Source organism: Octopus bimaculoides, chromosome 20 (genome assembly GCF_046866305.1).
Source record: "Octopus bimaculoides isolate indiv1 chromosome 20, ASM4686630v1, whole genome shotgun sequence".
In the NCBI taxonomy this organism is placed as follows: Eukaryota; Metazoa; Mollusca; class Cephalopoda; order Octopoda; family Octopodidae; genus Octopus; species Octopus bimaculoides.
The window spans coordinates 7,816,468-7,831,467 of NC_142947.1; the positions used below are offsets into that span (position 1 = coordinate 7,816,468).

Genomic DNA, 15,000 nt, shown 5'->3' on the forward strand with positions numbered 1-15,000 from the left:
AAGTTTCTATGTAACAGCAAAGCTCTAAACTTGACAAGTGTCTGCTGCCATTGGGGGCAGAATCAACAACAAATACCCAGACCACCATGCCCCCTTCTCAGGTCCATCCCCAACCCATCCTGCCACAAACAGCCCCAAAAATTGTACTGGGGGGGGGGGGTATACACCAGTAGTAACGGATGAAGAGAAAGAACAGATATTACCAAGTCTGCCTCATCTGGACCTTTTCTGGCCACCACTTCAGAAACTACTGACATACAGATAAATTAATGAAGGAACTCGCTAGAAATAGCAACTAAAATCTCCTAAATTATACACTACAATCTTTAAAACGGGAGGACACATTGGATAAAGTTGTCCTAGATTACACTATGCCAAAAGGAAAGATGGGTTGGTCATGGCTGAAATGGAAGTAGATCCTTTCAAAAACTAAATGTACTGAGACAAACTTGTTGAAATTATTTCAACTAGGTGCAGGTGTGGCATCTTGGAGAAGTATCTTCTACTATAGCCCCTAGCCGACCAAAGCCTCGGGAGTGGATTTGGTAGGTGGAAACTGAAAGAAACCCATAGTGTGTGTGAATATATATATGTATGTATGTATGTATGTGTTTGCAACCCTCCCACCGCTCCACTGAACAACTGGTGTTGATTTTTTTTTTTACATCCTGTTAGTGATTTGGCAAATGAAACCAACAGAATAAGTACCGGGTGTTAAAAAAAATACTGAGGTTGATTTGCTTGACTAAACCTTTCAAAGTAGTACCCCAGCATGATCAAAACAAGTAAAAGATAAAAGATGTTTGAAAGAATGAGTATGCTGTGAAAAACCTTTATTTCAGTGAGTCTCAAAGCTAGAGATGAATACACTGCTATTATCTGGTTTTACTTTAACACAATAAACTAATGCTTTTGAAAAGCAATTATTGTTGAAAGGGCAATTGTTTGGATCAATACAACTACAGGTAAGAGAAGAAACAATATAATTGACGTTGAAAAGTCAATTTAAATGATTAATTGAGCAAATGAAATTACAACAAGAACTTCAATTGAGCTTCTGCTAAAGATCTGATTTTATGGGTCATCAGAAAATGATAAAAATTTAAATTCAGTTAGATTATACCAAGAAATATTTCTAGATCCAATCTTAAGCTTTTGGAAATTTTGAGGTGTATATTGCATTTCATTTGAGAAGCTGCTACTGTGAAGGGCATCATTATAATTTTGAGAGACATTGATACAACTTCATCAAAAGAGAAAGAGGAAATATCTTAATTATGATTTAAAATATTTTTTCATTAACTTGTCAGGAAACATGGTTTGCATCTTAGTTTTATTATTCTTGGATGAATGTCAACTGAAAAATTTTCAACTAATTTCAATAATTTTGAGTTGCTCTAATTCATAATCATTCGTGTGTGTGTGTGTGTGTGTATCCTTGGCCAGTGCCAAGGACACATAAAAAGCACCTGTGTTGGTAACACGTAAAAGGCACCCAGTACACTCTGTGGAGTGGTTGGCATGAGGAAGAACATTCCACTGTACAAACCAGGTCAAAACAAACTGGAGCCTGGTGCAGCTCTCTGGCTTACCAGCCCCAGTGAAACCATCTTACCCATGCTAGCATGGAAAATGGATGCTAAATGGTGATGATATACATACACATATCTTTATTATCTATTTAAAATATTTTTTCATTTATATGTAAATATATATATATATATATATATATATATATATATATATATATATATAACCATACCACTCACTGTTCCAGCCACAGAATGTAATATTTACCTCAAGTGGAACAATTTCACGATGAGATACAATTCTTAACTACAAAATACTCACTGCCAACACACAATGAATAATTAGTCTAATAGATACTCATTATGGTGGAGGGGGGACAAATGGAAGCTAGAACAGGAGTCTCAAACTTTGAAGTCAGTAAAAACAAACAAAAATTAGCCCTCCCCAAAAAAGTGCATGGGACAATATGAGGTTCACAGTCCTGAATATCCACAGGAGCAAACTTGGCCTTTTTGGTGTGTATAAATGATGGTAATAATATATTGGGGGAGAATTGTTACTGTGCCAGGCAAAATGCTAAGCAGACCTTATGTCCTGAGTTTAAATTCTGCCAAGGTTGGCATTGCCTTTTATCCTTTCAGGGTTGATAAAGTAAGTACCAGTTTCGCGCTGGGGTTGACGTAAATTGACTAGCACCCTTCCCCCAAAATTTCAAGCCTTGTGCCTATAGTAGAAAGGTATATATATATATATATATATATATATATATATATATATATATATATGCATGCTGGAGAAGCAGCCATTAGTGCCTGAATTTCAGGAGTATTGAAATGATAGGACATTGTGTCACATGGTCACAGGGGCCTCTGGCTGCACCACATTACAATACAACAAGAGACAAGCAGAATACTGAGTTGGTCCTACCTAACTTAACTCATGGGCTTTCACTTGCATCTGGGCAGGGGTGATGTTTATTGTGTTCTTAAATTATATTAAATATATATAAATAAGTTTTGTGTTTTTAAATATTTCTTTGCTGATTTTTATGAAAGCTTAAAAAACTGTTTTAAAATGTTGCCAATATGTAATGTGTCTGAGCCCCACTCCTCGTTTTAGTTTAACTCTGTTTTGTTTATATCCACACATACACACGCTGTGTATACATATTAAATGCACAAACGGATGGGTGTTGGAAATAATAAAAAAGAAAAAAAAATCCATCACCATTATCACTAGTGTTGTTGTTGTTTTGGTGGTTTGTTATTATTATTATTATTATTATTATTATTAATTATTTTGCTCTGCATCTTGTTTTGGACAGTAACAAAAATATTTACAAACATTCCTGCAGACATACAAACATTCAATTATATATACATAAAAAACACATTCATACCTATATATACACACACACACACACACACATGAAACAGATACCTATATAAACAGTTATACATTCACACATAGACTCATACCTACACACACAAACACACACGCAATGGATAAAAGGAAAGAATGATAAACATTATTTACCAAGTTATACAAAAATAACATCAACATTATCATCATCATCATCATCATCAACTTAATTAAAAGGGTTATAGCTAGCTACACGATATTGGAACATTAAGTCTAGAAATAGGGGTGGCAGAAGACAAAACAACAACAACAACAGCAAAAGTATATTTTGTGAGTTTTATAGTTTACAGCATGCTATGTCCTGGTTGAGTCTAATGGGACAGGGGCGGGGTTAGAACTGGTAACAACAACACAATAACAAAACAACACACAACAACAATGATAACACATAACAACAGAGATCCAACAAGACAATCTACACGATCTGTCGACCTGCTAGAAGGACTAGTCAAATCACCCTCATATCAAGGGCCTACATTTGCAGCCTTGTGTGGTATGTCTGTGAATAAGATGGGATGGTCGTGACTGATATGTCCTTTGATCGTTAGCTGACTGACCAGGGGCCAAACAGCAAGAAAGCAATCTTTTGTGGCTGAGGCAATGAAAGGGCAAGGAGATGAGGTGTGACATAGAGAGAGAGAGGGAAAAAAATATACCTGATTTGTGTGATCTGTAAAGTCTATTATTTGTCCATAGGAGTGAGAATGCAGAGAAGGAGGAGCAGTTAGATGAAGGCTGTTGTCTACCATAATGTCAGTAATAGACTAGCAGCAAGGAGTGGGGGGAGAAAGGGTATTGTAGAAATAGTAGCAGCAGCAGCAGCAGCAGGATAAGAGTGGTGGTGAGAGAAGACAAAGAGAGAGAGGGAAGAAGTAATGACAACAACACCAACATCATCATGATCATCATTAGCATCAGTAGCAGCTGTAGTAGTCAGAAAGACAGTACCACCCCCAGAAATTGCTGCTGCTTCCTAAATATAGCTAATTCTACTGGGGCTGCGGTAGGGGGTGAAGAGAATGGGGTACCAAGGGGAGACAGCATCCTGACTCAATTTACTATAATCACACTCTTTAACTCAATTATGGAAACTTTTTCTTTTTGTTTTATGTATTTGGGGATTTTTACTTTATAAAATATATCAATAATAATAATAATTCTTTGTATTATAAGCACAAGGTCTGAAATTTGGTGAGAGGAGCAAGTCAATATCATCAACTCCAGCGCTCGACTGGGACTTATTTTTTTGACTCCAAAAGGGGTAAAGTCAACCTCAGTGGAATTTGAACTCAGAATGTAAAGTCTAAAAAAATGTCACAAAGCATTTTGTCCAGTGTGCTAATGATTCTGCCAGCTCACTTAATTATTAGTATTAATAATAATAATAATAATAATAATTAATAATCCTTATTACTGTAGGCACAAGGCTTGAAATTTGTGGGAGGGGGAAAGTTGAATACATCGACCCCAGTGCTCTACTGGTACTTATTTTATCGACCCTGAAAGAATGAAAGGTAAGGTTGACTTCAGTGGAATTTGAACTCAGAATGTAAAGGCCACACATTCTGAGGCTGGGACATAACAAAGACAACCGAGTCAGAATTTATCTCAAAATGTAAAGAAAAACTCAATTCTACCAATGACTGCTCAGAATCAATTTGTTTATGAGAGAAGAAATCTACTTCTACTAATATTACTGGTACATTTCAAACTACTATCAAAAAATGAGATGAAAAATTGGCTATGATGAGATTTGAACTCAAAACATTGGGATAGATACAATGAAGACTAACAATAAATCAAGTTGGTACTCTTCCTAAGTATAAAACTATCAACACCAACAATGCTTGTGGGATCAAGTCACTGGACTTCTGGCTACAAGACAGCCCTTCCACATACCAATGCAGGTTTGTCTCTCTTCCTAGCATCAAGTATAAAATTCTTAATTACTCACTCAGACTATCATCACTAATTTCCTTATAACCTGTTTCCTCATCACATCACTGAAAGTTCTAACATTTCTGCAAGCTTGGATACAACATAGATAAGTCAGTTATATGCTACACACATACATACCCTGTTGTTGATGTTAAAATTCCAATGCATCTAGGCTAGAAACCAGCTCTTTCTTTATTGGCAAGAAATCTTGAAATAAAACTGAACAATGACATACATATATGTTTATCACCTCCACCTTAGCGAAGGCAGGGGTATTGTTTTCAGTTGTGTTTGTTTGTTTTTCTGTGGACAAGATATCTCAAGAACCACTGAATGGATTTGGATTAAACTTTCAAGGATGTTTGGCCTCATGACTGGCATGAACTGATTAAATTTTGGGATCAATTCAGTACCGGACAAGGATTCTGGATTATTTTTCGGACTTTTTTACTTAATTTTTGAGAGTGGTTGGGTTCATTTTTAGTATTCTCATTTGTGAGAGCAGTTGAGTTTATTTCAGATATTCTCATTTAAAAAATCCTCTCTAGCTAATCGTAGAGAGGATGTTGGTGTTGCCTTGGTGGAGGTTTGTGCTCCCTGAGTGCTTTTGTTAATGTTTATTTTTATGTTCAGTTATAATAAAAACAATTTTACATTAACCTGATGGGTTACTTAATACTTTTATAGAGTACAAATTTATAACTTTTATCAATTTGTGTTTCACGATCCCTGATGTGAAACTGTGTGTTGAAACAGATATTGTTGTATTTCGGGATAGTCATTTTTTTTTTTTTTTTTTTGCCAAATAAACACACCTACTATTTGTTCCTCAATTGTTTATCACTGTTCTTACTCTAACTCATGTCCATTATCCGGAAATCTTTTGTGACACATCTGTGACCTCTTCAGCGACACTTTCCATCTTTGTGTGTGCTCCTGTTCCACTTAATAGTGTGGGTGTGTGTGTGTTTATTTGGGAAAAAAAAAAAAAAACCCACCATCCCAAAATACAACACAATTACTCTTTGACAAGAATGTTATCAGCTAAGCCAGTGTCGGACTCTGATGCATTGAAGTTAGCCTTGCCTCTATATAGTCTCCATTCAGTTAAAATCTTCCTTGGTTGTGTGAGTTTGAGTGGAGTGGCAATTAGGGTTTTAGTGGGGTTGTTATGGAGAGGTGTTTTGAAGAAAACCCCGCCACTTCCTAGACCCTCTCTTATTTCCATCCCCTCCCCACTTACCAAACTGATATTTGCAATGAATTATGCTTCTACTTTTGTTCATAATTCACACCATTCACTTCTATTTCCATTCTATAATCATCTGTCACTCTACATTCATATTCTTGCAGACATACCTACCTTTCTTGTACTTTGAAAGTACACCCCTGACATCTTATCATCAACATCTTTCTCTCCCCAGCAGGAGTAGTCATGCATCTCCTCTATAGCAAGACACCTGTTTTTGTTCTACTACACTTTAGCCTGTCAACACCTGATACAAAGCCACCTCCCTCGGTCAAGGGGCCATTTCTTTGTCTTGCAAGTTACTTGATAACCTCACTAGTGCTGGTATCATGAACAAAAAAAACCCAAAAAAACACCCAGTACATTTAATGGTTGGCATTAGGAAGAGTATCCAGCTGTAGAAACCATGCCAAAGTAGACAGTGGAGCTCACAGTCTTCTGGCTTGTCAGATCTAGTTGTATGGTCCAATCCATGTCAGCTTGGAAAATGGGTAATAAATAATGATTTTATATAATTAGTTGCACTCATGTATGCACGAAACAAATATAAAGACTACCCATATAAGTGCATGCATATATGCAACTCAGATTTAAACATCCTGAATTTTTTTGCAGATATATATACATAAAATATGTATATATGTATGTATACACGCACACACACACACACTTGTGTTTAACAGTAAGAGAGATGTTAGTTATAAAAACAATTGCAATAGAGAAATGTCAGCAACACCAACACTGTTGCTGCTGTCTGTCAACCCAGCCATGCCCCATAGGAGGAACGAACAAGCTATGGATATAAAACAGTTGGCAAAATATATAATACTCAATTTTTTTTTTTATTTTTATATAATTTAAATGCAATAAATATGTCTGAACTAAAAAAGGGAGTTACAGAATATTTTAATGTAGAAATACTGACATTTAGCTTTCATTTTGGTGGTGGTTGTGTGAAGATGGTGGATGAGGGTGGTAGTAATAGTCTCCAACAAAATGCTTTGAAATATTTAGCTGTGCCCTTTTTTTTTTTTTTTTTTTTTGTATTGTAAGTTCAAATTATGACAAGATCAACTAAACTCTACATTGTTCCAGGGTCAATAAAACATGTACCAGTTAAGTACTAGGGCCCATTTGATAAAACCAGTTCAGTTCCTTGCATTTGACAGGGAGATAGGGACTGGGGGAGGAAATTATACGCACAGTGGCCAATCTCCCTTAGAAATGGGCTGGGAGTATTGGCACAAGTCATACTAAAAACAGAGCATACAATATTAAATATCAAAACTCTATAATCAATAAACAATTATGATGATGTGATCTTCTTCCCATGCAATGTTAAAAATCAAAGCCATACAATTGAAATAAGCAAACTGCATTTGTTATGGCATTAATGTTATAAATTTTAAACATGCATTGCATCTCTTGCATTTAAGCAGGAAATGCCACTGGCTGACAAGCGGCTATTCTGGAAAGATCAAGCAGAGATGAAATACATGTACATTATCTCCATTATCTCTTGCCCATCATATCTTGTGTTAGTTTTTGTCAGAAGATATTAAACATACGAGCTTTCACTCCTTGTATCTTATTAGTCAGGTAGTTTATTTGCTGACAATACTATGGAGGGCTGAGTATTCAGTGGTGGATGATATAAAAACATGTAGTGAGGCTGTGGTATCTCCACAGATTCCTGGATGGTGAGCAGATGTGGTTACCCTTTGTCAATCATGTTCTTCCACAACTCATCTCTTTGACAGAACTGCAACCCTGAATCAAGTGATGGCCAAAACTAGGCACCTGGCACCAGGACTGTTAGGCACTCACAGTCTCTCACCAAACGGAGTTATGTCAAACAGCTATGGTGTGCAGGACAGGTTTGGCTACTGACTGATTCCATTGTGAAGATCACCTCACAAGCTTTCTTTAGCTAGAAAGAGCAGGAAGTACTTCTCTATTTGGTGAAAGAGTTTGGAGAGTAGACAAGGGTGAAAGTGCTGAGAAGGGACACTTGCCTCTTTGGTCAAACCCTCTTCAACCTTTTTCAAGTTCAATTTGGAGGGGAAGATGATGATGAAGAAGATGAGAGGAGCTGTCTTTGAAAAAATTCATAAGAAAGCTGGTGGGGAGTAGGAGTTATGACCCAAGTCAGTGGACATCTGTCAGTTGAGAGACAGATCAAGTTCTTCTAGGTAATGGAGCTTTCTTCATTGACTCTGGGGTCTATTGCATATGTGTATAATGTGTATATTATAATTGTCATTGCTTCAGACTTATAACACCCCCCTCCCCCACATCTTCCATCTACTCGCACACTTTTTCTAATGCTTCTCAAATGTAACCACATTTGTTGTCGTTCAGACAATAAGAGAAAACAATATCACTATTATTATTATTATCATTATTATTATTATTATTATTTGCATTGAACCAAATTACACTGAACAAAACACTTCAAAAGATCTGAAGAATGAGTAGTCTGGAATGGATTTGTAGACATTGGTAACATTTTTTAATCAATAAACAAATCTTGTGTAGCAGCATAAAGAAACATCTACCTGTATCATTAAACTCTACAGAAATACCACCATCTCTAGCAGATTCCTCATTAAATCACCAGATATGGAAGAAAGAAAAAGTAGACACCAAAAGAATTCCAGCCAGCCATTAACACTACTTCTCTTAACAAACCATAGATGCAACCCACCCTTAGCCAGCTGTGAACACTACCTTCCCCCGCAACCCTGGCCAACTGTGGACTCTCTCTCCAGCCAGGTGTAGACACTACTTCCAACAAGCTGTCCCAATAGCTCAATTGTACATCACCAAAACTCCACCACAACTACTACTATAGCAGCACCACCACACCAGCTCAGAGTGACTGGTTTATTTGTTTACTGCCAGCTCATTGATAGGTATCACAGGATGGAAGCTGGAAGTTTGTAGGGGAAGATAAATGTGTGAAGTGTAGCGAACTGTGCATGTGTGCATGTAATGAAGTGTGTGTGTATATGTAAGTGCATGTAAGGGTGTATGTGTGTGTGTGTGTGAAAGAGAGAGAGAGAGTAATGAGGGAGTTTAGGTAACTTTATTTTCAAAAAATCTGCCTGAGACAGCACATTTTCTGCTGTGATTTGGGTGTGGTTCTGAGTAGAGAATGTCAAGATTAGAAACACAATAGAAGGGTGGTGGTGAGGGAAGTGGAAGGAAGGGGTGGGTTTAGAGATTCCGGGGATAAATAGATGACTGCAGATTACATTGAACATAACACTACAAAAGATTTGAAGAATGAGCAGCAAGATGAGATGGCTTTGTGGTCATTGGCAGGAGCAACATAGATGCAGGTGTGACAAAGCTATATGGTAGGAAATTTGCTCCCCAACCACATGGTCCCCTTTGTTTCCATTCCTCTGTAAAACATGTCTGATCATGGGAAAATATTACCTCCCTTGGAAACAAATGAATGTCAGCAACAGAAAGGGCATCTGGCCATAAAAAGTCTGCTTCAACAAAATTTCAAGTGACCCATATGAACACAGAAAACTAGATGTTAAAACAACAACGATGATGATGGCAGTAATTTAGAATGAATAAACAAATACTGTATAGAAGCATTAGAAATCTACCCAAGTTGCTGAATTCTTCAGAAATTGCATTATCTCTAACAGACTCCTCATTAAACCACCAAATCAAATTTTTGAATACGGTCTCCTTGAAGTTTTAGTTCAAAACTGTTTTCAAAAACCACATTACAAGAATTCCTTCTTTAAACATGTGGCAGCTATTACAGAGACAGAGAAGGATTGGTCTCACAGCAATTTGGTTGATTCAGTTATTGTGCTAAGTTAGGTTAGAAGGAGGATCAACATTTATAATGGGAAGGCCTATAAATGTGGTTGATATCCACTGCAGGTGCCTGTGGGTGGACATCTTCGACTGATGTCCACTGTGTGGGTGGGGGTTGTATATGGAGAGGCTGAAATGGCAGCAAGTAGGTTGTCGATGTATCAAAATATATAACCAAAACATGGTGGCAACTAGGCAGAAAATACAGCTTGGCACCAGTGACATTGCAACTCATTTCTACAGCTGAGTGAACTGGAGCAATGTGAAATAAAGTATCTTGCTCAAGAACACAACACACAGCCCAGTCTGGGAATGGAACTCACTACCTCATAATTGTGAGTCCGACGCTCTAACCACTGAGCCATGTGCCTTCGCCCCTACAGTCAACAGCTATTTGGTGATGTTCTGGATCAAGCCAAAGTATAACCTCACCATCAACTGGTTAACATTAGACGGAACTGACCACTGTTAGAAATGTCCATATTTACAAAACCACTGAAGGATGTTGGCTTTGGTAACTGAAGGGAATAAACGCTGGGGGATGGGAGACTGAGGCTAAATATGTAGGCATAGGCATGGCTGTGTAGTTCAGCTCACTTTGCAACCACATGGTTTCAGGTTCATTCCCACTGCATAGCTCCTTGGGCAAGTATCTTCTACTGCAGCCCTAGACCAACCAATGTCTTGTGAACGAATTTGGTAGATGGAAACTGTGTCGAATTTCATTGTGTGTGTGTGTGTGCGTGTGCACATGTCTTTATGTTTGTCACCTATCACTGCATGACAGTGTTTGCTTGTTTACATCACCATAACTTAGTGGTTTGGCAAAAGAGGCTGATAGACTTAAAAAATAAGTGCTGAGGTCAATTTATTTCACTAGACCATTCAAGGTGGTGCCTCAGTATGACCATAGTCTATTGACTTAAGTAAAAGAGCTGAGGTAACTGGTGACGCACCAAAATGGTGGCACCTGAAGACAAGGGAATATACAGATGGAAACTGTGTAAGCAGGAACATATAGAAATGATGAGGTTATTACATCTACAAAACTGTTTTATCTTTCTGAAGATAGAGATGATAGAGCACCAGTCAAGAATTTGGGTCTATTTCTCCTTACTCGAAATGTGTGGCCTTGAGCCCCTATTAGAATCAACATTACAGGCCATGTTGAGCGACCACATTGACACCCACCCACCCAACCAACAGCCTTTATCACTCCCCACCCTATTCTATCCAATAAAACTATTCTCTTCTCATAAAGTCTTGCAGCAGACAACAAAAAGGGGAAAAAATGTCCCAACATCAAAGAAAACATTATTTTTGACTCAAGCTTCAATCAAGATGTCTCAAAATAGAATGTGAACACAAACAATAATAATAATAATAATGATGATGATGATGACGACGATGATGATGGAGGTGGTGGGGATAATAATAATGATGATATTGAGAAATGTTAATACAACTATTTACTTTATTATTCAAACACACACCTAGAAAAACAACTGGGCTGTTTTCATAACGTTTTTCTGCAAAGCTTTATATATTTCCATCTGTTTTATGAAAGGTAATGGGGGAAGGGGGCACCTCGTGGTGACCTCAACCTAATATTTTACATGTAAAATAGGGAACAGTAAATACATGTCTGTCAATTCTTACATCATATAGAGAGGAGAGGCGAGACAACATAACAGGGTTGACCCGACATGTGATGGGAGTGGATGGTGGTGGTCGTGGTCATCGTCATCAGGATGGGGTAGGTCAAGCAGAGGTAGTTGGTAGTATGGACATGTGATGCTAGTGGATGATGATGGTGGTGGCAGTGGTGGTTATTATGGAGACGAGGAAAGGGTAGCTGGAGTAGAAACAGGGGATGGTGGTGTGACCATGTGATGGTAGGTGGTGGGTGGTGGTGGTGATATGGACATGTGATGGTGACTACAGTAGAGGTAAGTGGATCATGAACAAGTAGGAGTGGAACCAGCCATCAGTCAAGCATACTGGAGTCAAACAAATTTCCAAACCTTAATAAAGACACAAATACCAAGTTATTGACTACTAACAGCCATGTTGTGACTAACCTGGTGACATAATATCACAGTGGCTTCTGTCTTTCATTATTAAAACAAAACATTGCAATATATTCTTTTAATAGAATTAACATGGAACATTATACACAGACACATGCTCACATATACAATCTGACACACAAATGCTATCTCACACAGAGCTGTACACACACACACACACACACACACGTGTGCCGGTACACACACAAGGACACGCACACAGTCAACCAGACACATAGAAGCATATGCAATCTCACACACAGCTACACACACACACATGTGTGCCGGTTCACACACAATCAACCAGACACACAAGCATATACAATCCGATACAGACAGATACACACACAATCTGATACTAATACAGATACAAACACACACACACAAGCGTGTGCCAGTACACACACAGGCAAGAGCACACACACATACATGCTTACACACACACACACACAATGTAGTGGCCTGTTGATGGAACATTGTCAAAGAACACACAGTTCCTGTGTATTTGCTGCTGTGTTTCATTCATAAGATGGCTATCAAAGAAGACTTGTTGACTTTCTGTAGAGATCAACATCTTATACCCGCAGCCAGGAGGGTGGGGCGAAGTGGGGGGTGGAGGTGGGTTGCATTTGCCAGCGGGTAAACCTACTCACTACGGGGGGGGGGGGGGGGGAATACACAGAAAAGCTGATTGTTAACGTATTAAGAATGGCTTTTGCCGCCATCTCTGGCGGACAGATCTGATTTCACCCTATTTAGATAGAAGCATAAACTGTGATGGTAGTGGTGCTGGTGGTGGTAGTGGAGGAGGATAGACATACATGCATGTACACTGGCACACACAATAAATTACATACAACACACCCATCCACCCACCAGTGCACTATACATACACACCCACTCATACGCATACAGAGAACACCACCATCACATCGTGTGTATATATATATACACACAGACACACACACATATTGTAACTGCGCTTCAACATCAAAATGGTTCATATCAACTAAACAAGTGAAGCACTATGTATACACACATACACACACACACACGTGTGTGTGTGTGTGTGTGTGTGTGTGTGTGTGTGTAAAACACTGGTGCAAAAAATAGTTGCAGTTTTTGTTATTTTTAAACTTTGCTGTTTATCTTGGAATAAACTTTTATTTAATTATGTTCATGCCATACAATATTTTAAACACACAGATTTCCGTCTATTGATTGATGTTAAAGGTTTTACTTTCACTGTTTATTCTTGTTTATTTAAGGCTGTCAAATTAAAGATGGAAGAAAAGTAAATTCAAGAGAATTTATTGTACAAATTAAAAATTGAATGCAAAGGAGCAGAAATTCCATATATCAACCAAATATTTAGCCATGGGACTATCAACATATGTAAAGCTGGTTTCAAACATATTCTAGTGCAGATGACCGTCTTGAAGATGAAGAAGGTCACTGAAGAAGTCTATGATTGACAGTGACCAGTTGAGGGCCATTATTAAGACAGTGTCACATAAAACAATGAGAGGAAGAACTAAACAATGACCATTTAACAGTTGTTCAACATTTGCATCACAATAGAAAGTCAAAAGAAACTCGACAGATGGCTGCCACACACAAACACAAAAACTGTGCTCTGTGCTTCTTTTGTGCCACAAAAAAAATAATAATCTGTTTGTTGTGATGTGATAAAAATGGGTTCTGCATAACGACTCAGTGTTCTGCAGTGTGAATGGATTGAGGTGAAGCGCCAAAACTGAAACTGCATCAAAAGAATGTTATGGTCTCTGTATGGTGGTTGGCAAGTATAATCATATGGATACAATGAATTGGCAATAAATTTTGCAGACATAGACTTTAAAATTTTTATTACCATGGAATTTTTATTTCATTTCATATTACACCCAATTTTACATTACTCTGTCAAATGTAATGCTTGTTTATTCACATTGTCTTGGATTGATCATGCACTCTCTCACTGCTTAGAGATTTCAATGACATGATTATATATTTATTTTTAGAATGACATTATAGGGTGTGTATGAGAGGCCAGATCTGGCTGCTTTAAAGATAAAACGGGTAGAATATTTTGGCAGGATATGGTTAGCTTAAATGTTAAACAGTAAATCTCAAGAATGAAGAATAATGAAATTATGAATTTAACTGAATTTATTTCTGTTGGTAATTTATTAAGTTACTTCAGTTGTATAATCTTTTAGTTTTAACTTTGTACTGAAAATTTTCAACTGGTAAACAAAGAAGTCCCTATTTTCTTTTAGTTTATTTCTCCAATATTGTTTGATTAAAACAACCTTTTACTTAATTTTGTATAGTTCGTCTTACACTTAATTGTTTGTAACTTTTTCATAAATAATATGAGAAAATCCTCAACAACATAGCAGCAGCTTTTAAAATGAATCTTTAACAGCTTAGGGCTGTAAAGAGTTGCCTGAATATTCCACATAGTTCTTGTCAGTTGTGGGTTTTCAATCAATATAAGAAATAGCTGATTAGTGTAATTACAACTTGAGGAGTTGAAATTGAGGTTAGACTCATAGTCGAAGATTTTCTGTCTCACCACCACAGTCCAGCTGATGACTGCACCATGATCCAACTTAATTTCATTAAGTCCACACCTTCTTTCAATAATTTCCATAAAAAATTAAATATAGAGCACACTGATTTATGTAAATATCTGAAAAGAGACACATACTGGATGGGATAATGTAATGAAAAACAGATAAGAAGCCATTGTGTAAAATAGGATTCTGTTGGATTAAAATAAGCTGCTGAACTTTTTTTTTCATGTTTTCCAAAACATAGGGAAAGAATGCTGACAAAAGGGGGCATCAGTGAAAGAAAGCGTCAGTGAAAGGAGAAGGGACACCAAAGCATGGAAAGGTTGAGAATCCTATGTTGGGTGGCTTCTTTCTCTACCTAAAATCC

At 37.5% G+C, this 15,000-nt stretch overlaps 1 protein-coding gene across 9 annotated transcripts in view; it reads right to left on the reverse strand.

Annotated features, from left to right (window-relative positions):
• The window catches only part of LOC106869848 (uncharacterized), a 202,785-nt gene that overhangs the window by 100,627 nt on the left and 87,158 nt on the right, over window positions 1-15,000 (reverse strand). For 2 of the 9 annotated variants that reach the window (XM_089337943.1, XM_014915760.3), the window contains exon 1: window positions 3,609-3,758. The exons of the other annotated variants lie outside the window; for them this stretch is intronic. In XM_089337943.1, the coding sequence (XP_089194069.1) occupies window positions 3,609-3,701 (93 nt within the window). In that variant the 5' untranslated portion in view covers window positions 3,702-3,758. Of the gene's footprint in view, window positions 1-3,608; window positions 3,759-15,000 lie in introns of those variants that run through there. 9 annotated transcript variants of the gene reach the window in all.